The sequence below is a fragment of the Bison bison genome, unplaced genomic scaffold, assembly GCF_000754665.1.
Source record: "Bison bison bison isolate TAMUID 2011002044 unplaced genomic scaffold, Bison_UMD1.0 scf7180017864104, whole genome shotgun sequence".
Lineage (NCBI taxonomy): Eukaryota > Metazoa > Chordata > Mammalia > Artiodactyla > Bovidae > Bison > Bison bison.
The window spans coordinates 991,147-993,846 of record NW_011494676.1 but is presented as its reverse complement, the minus strand read 5'-3'; the positions used below and the strand labels follow the sequence as shown (position 1 = coordinate 993,846).

Genomic DNA, 2,700 nt, shown 5'->3' with positions numbered 1-2,700 from the left:
TGGCCAGCCGCGTCTGTATGTCCCGGGGCAGTGCGGGATCAGGGGTCATCGGTCCCGTCGAGGCTGCCATTCGCACGAAGTTGGAGCAGGCCCTGAACCCCGAAGTGCTGGAGCTGCGTAATGAGAGCGGCGGCCACGCGGTCCCACCGGGCAGTGAGACCCATTTCCGCGTGGCGGTGGTGAGCTCTCGCTTTGAGGGACTGAGCCCGCTACAAAGGCATCGGCTGGTCCATGCGGCTCTGTCAGAAGAGCTGGCTGGGCCAGTCCACGCCCTGGCCATACAGGCGCGGACCCCCGCCCAATGGAAAGAGAACCCTCAACTAGACACAAGCCCCCCCTGCCTAGGTGGGAGCAAGAAAAGTCGAAACTAACCCTGGACTTGGAGAGAGGGAGGACCAGGATTCAAGCGGGTTTCGTGAGAATAAACTACTGGGGCTTTCTTCCATTTAATACAGTCTGGTATTTGTTAGAAACGAGTAATGTAATATGCCCGTTTAACCAGCATATGCCTATTCTCAGGAGAGAGTAATTCATTTCACGTTAAGGTTAAGCTAAGAAGAGGGGACAATCCCTACTATTCAGGAAAAGCTGCCCAGTTGTTTCATTTTAAATTGTGACTAGGGAATCGCCAGACTTTATATAAGTTACTAGTAATCCTGTACATTAAAAGAGAAATTATCATATGAGGTGAATTGCAGTGGTGTTAATGGCCTGCTGTCAGTGCTACAGATGTTCTTCGGAAAAGAAAGATACTTGAAGCCTAGGCATAGTCAGAAAGAGCTTCGTTAAGCCAGAAAAGAGAGGAAAGTTGCTGCTAACAGGGGAAAGAGCCCAAGCAAGGGCAAAGAAGCTGGACTGGGCAGAGTTATTGGACAAAACAGCAATTACGGATGCGTTTGAACTTCAAACTTAGGGGATGTTTGGCTTTCTAACAACCTGTCCATTTCCAAAAGGATTTGCATTTCTCATGAGGAAAAAAATCTTTAAAAAAACAAACACTAAAGCAGTGAAAAGATTATAACCTAGGAAATGAGTATAGAAGATGGAGAAAACTTTACAAAGCCCTTTTTCTTATGAGCCTTACAAACGTTGTCATAATTCTGAGGGGAACAAGTAATGTCTAGATAAGCAATTTTCTGATGATCTCTGTGTAGAGATCGAACTTAGTAAAGAAAAGGCTTGGTTAACATTTATCCACCATTTCCGGCTAAGGAGTTTAGACTGCATCTGGTTGGGCGGTAGGGAGTCATCATTGAAGAGTTTTGAGAAAAGGATGGCAAAGAGCATTTGGGGGCAGTGATGTTAGTCGGTTGTCATAGGGAATTGGAGGCATGGAGAGTAACCAATGGTGAAGGCAGAACTTTGGCTGAGAGGTTAGCTGTTGAAATGGAAAGGAAGGAGTTGATTTGAGAGCTATCATTTTTAAAAAACCAAAAGGATTTGATTAGAACTGAAATGGACTTCAGTGAGAGGGGAGTCAATGGTAACCCTCAGGCAGGGTTTTTAGATTTCTTCACAGGTAAGAATTCCCAAGGGAGCTTGTTTAAAATATGGATTCTAGGTCACCTCTTTTCCAAAAAAAGGATTCTGAATCCACAAATCAAGAATGGAATCTGGAATCTATATTTTAAAAAAACACAAAAGGATTTGGAGTGAAGTTGGTTCTGTTCTCAAGAAATATCACTCCCAAGTTTTTATTTGTTTTCATTTGTGGAGTTTTTAGATTTTTTTAAATTTGTTTTTGTGAATATTATTTTATTATAGCAAAAACTTAATATGAGATCTGCCTTCTTAACAAATGTTTAAGTGTATGATACATTATCACTGACTACAAGTACAATGTCATACAGCAGATCTCTAGAGTTTAATCATCTTGCTTAGCTGAAACTTAAGGTCTGTTGATTGATAATTCCCTACTTCCCTCTCCCCTCCACCCCATCCTGCCCCTAGCAGCCAACATCCCACTGATTCTATTCAGCTATTATAGATAACTCATATAAGTAGAATCGTGCATATTTATCTTTCTGTGGCTGGCTTATTTCACTTAGCATAACGTCCTCATGATTTATCACAGCCGAATTTCCTTTTTTTAAGGCTGGCGAGTATTTCATTGTTTGTATATATTAATTTTTCCTTATCCAGGCATTTGTCAATTCAGGTTGTTTCCACATCTTAGCTATTGTGATAATGCTGCAATGAACATGAGAGTCCTAACACTTCTCCAGGATCCTGATTTCAGTTCTTTTGGGTAAATACCCAGAAGTGGGATTGCTGGATCATATGGTAGTTCTATTTTTGAGAAACTTCCGTATTTTCCAGAGTGGTTGCACCATTTTGTATTCCCACCAACAGTGTGCAGGGGTTCCAATATCTCCCCATCTTCAGTAATACTTTATATAATATATATATTATTTGGGGGCTTCCCTGGTGGTTCAGAGGGTAAAGCATCTGCCTGCCATCCCGGAGACCTGGGTTTGATCCCTGGATCGGGAATATCCCCTGGAGAAGGAAATGGCAACCCACTCCAGTACTCTTGCCTGGAAAATGCTATGGATGGAGAAGCCTGGTAGGCTACAGTCCGTGGGGTCGCAAAGAGTTGGACATGACTGAGCGACTTCACTCACTATATTATATATATATATATAAAATATATTATATAAATTATATATATATATATATAGCTATCCTGACAGGTATGAG

General features: G+C 42.1%; 1 protein-coding gene across 1 annotated transcript; it reads left to right on the top strand.

The window, feature by feature from the left end:
- The first annotated feature begins 6 nt into the window (after positions 1 to 6).
- On the top strand, positions 7 to 1,532 carry LOC104987690 (bolA-like protein 1). Its single transcript, XM_010838735.1, has one exon. It carries the CDS (start codon positions 18 to 20, stop codon positions 369 to 371), a length of 354 nt encoding a protein of 117 aa, XP_010837037.1. The 5' UTR covers positions 7 to 17; the 3' UTR covers positions 372 to 1,532.
- Positions 1,533 to 2,700: the final 1,168 nt, after the last annotated feature.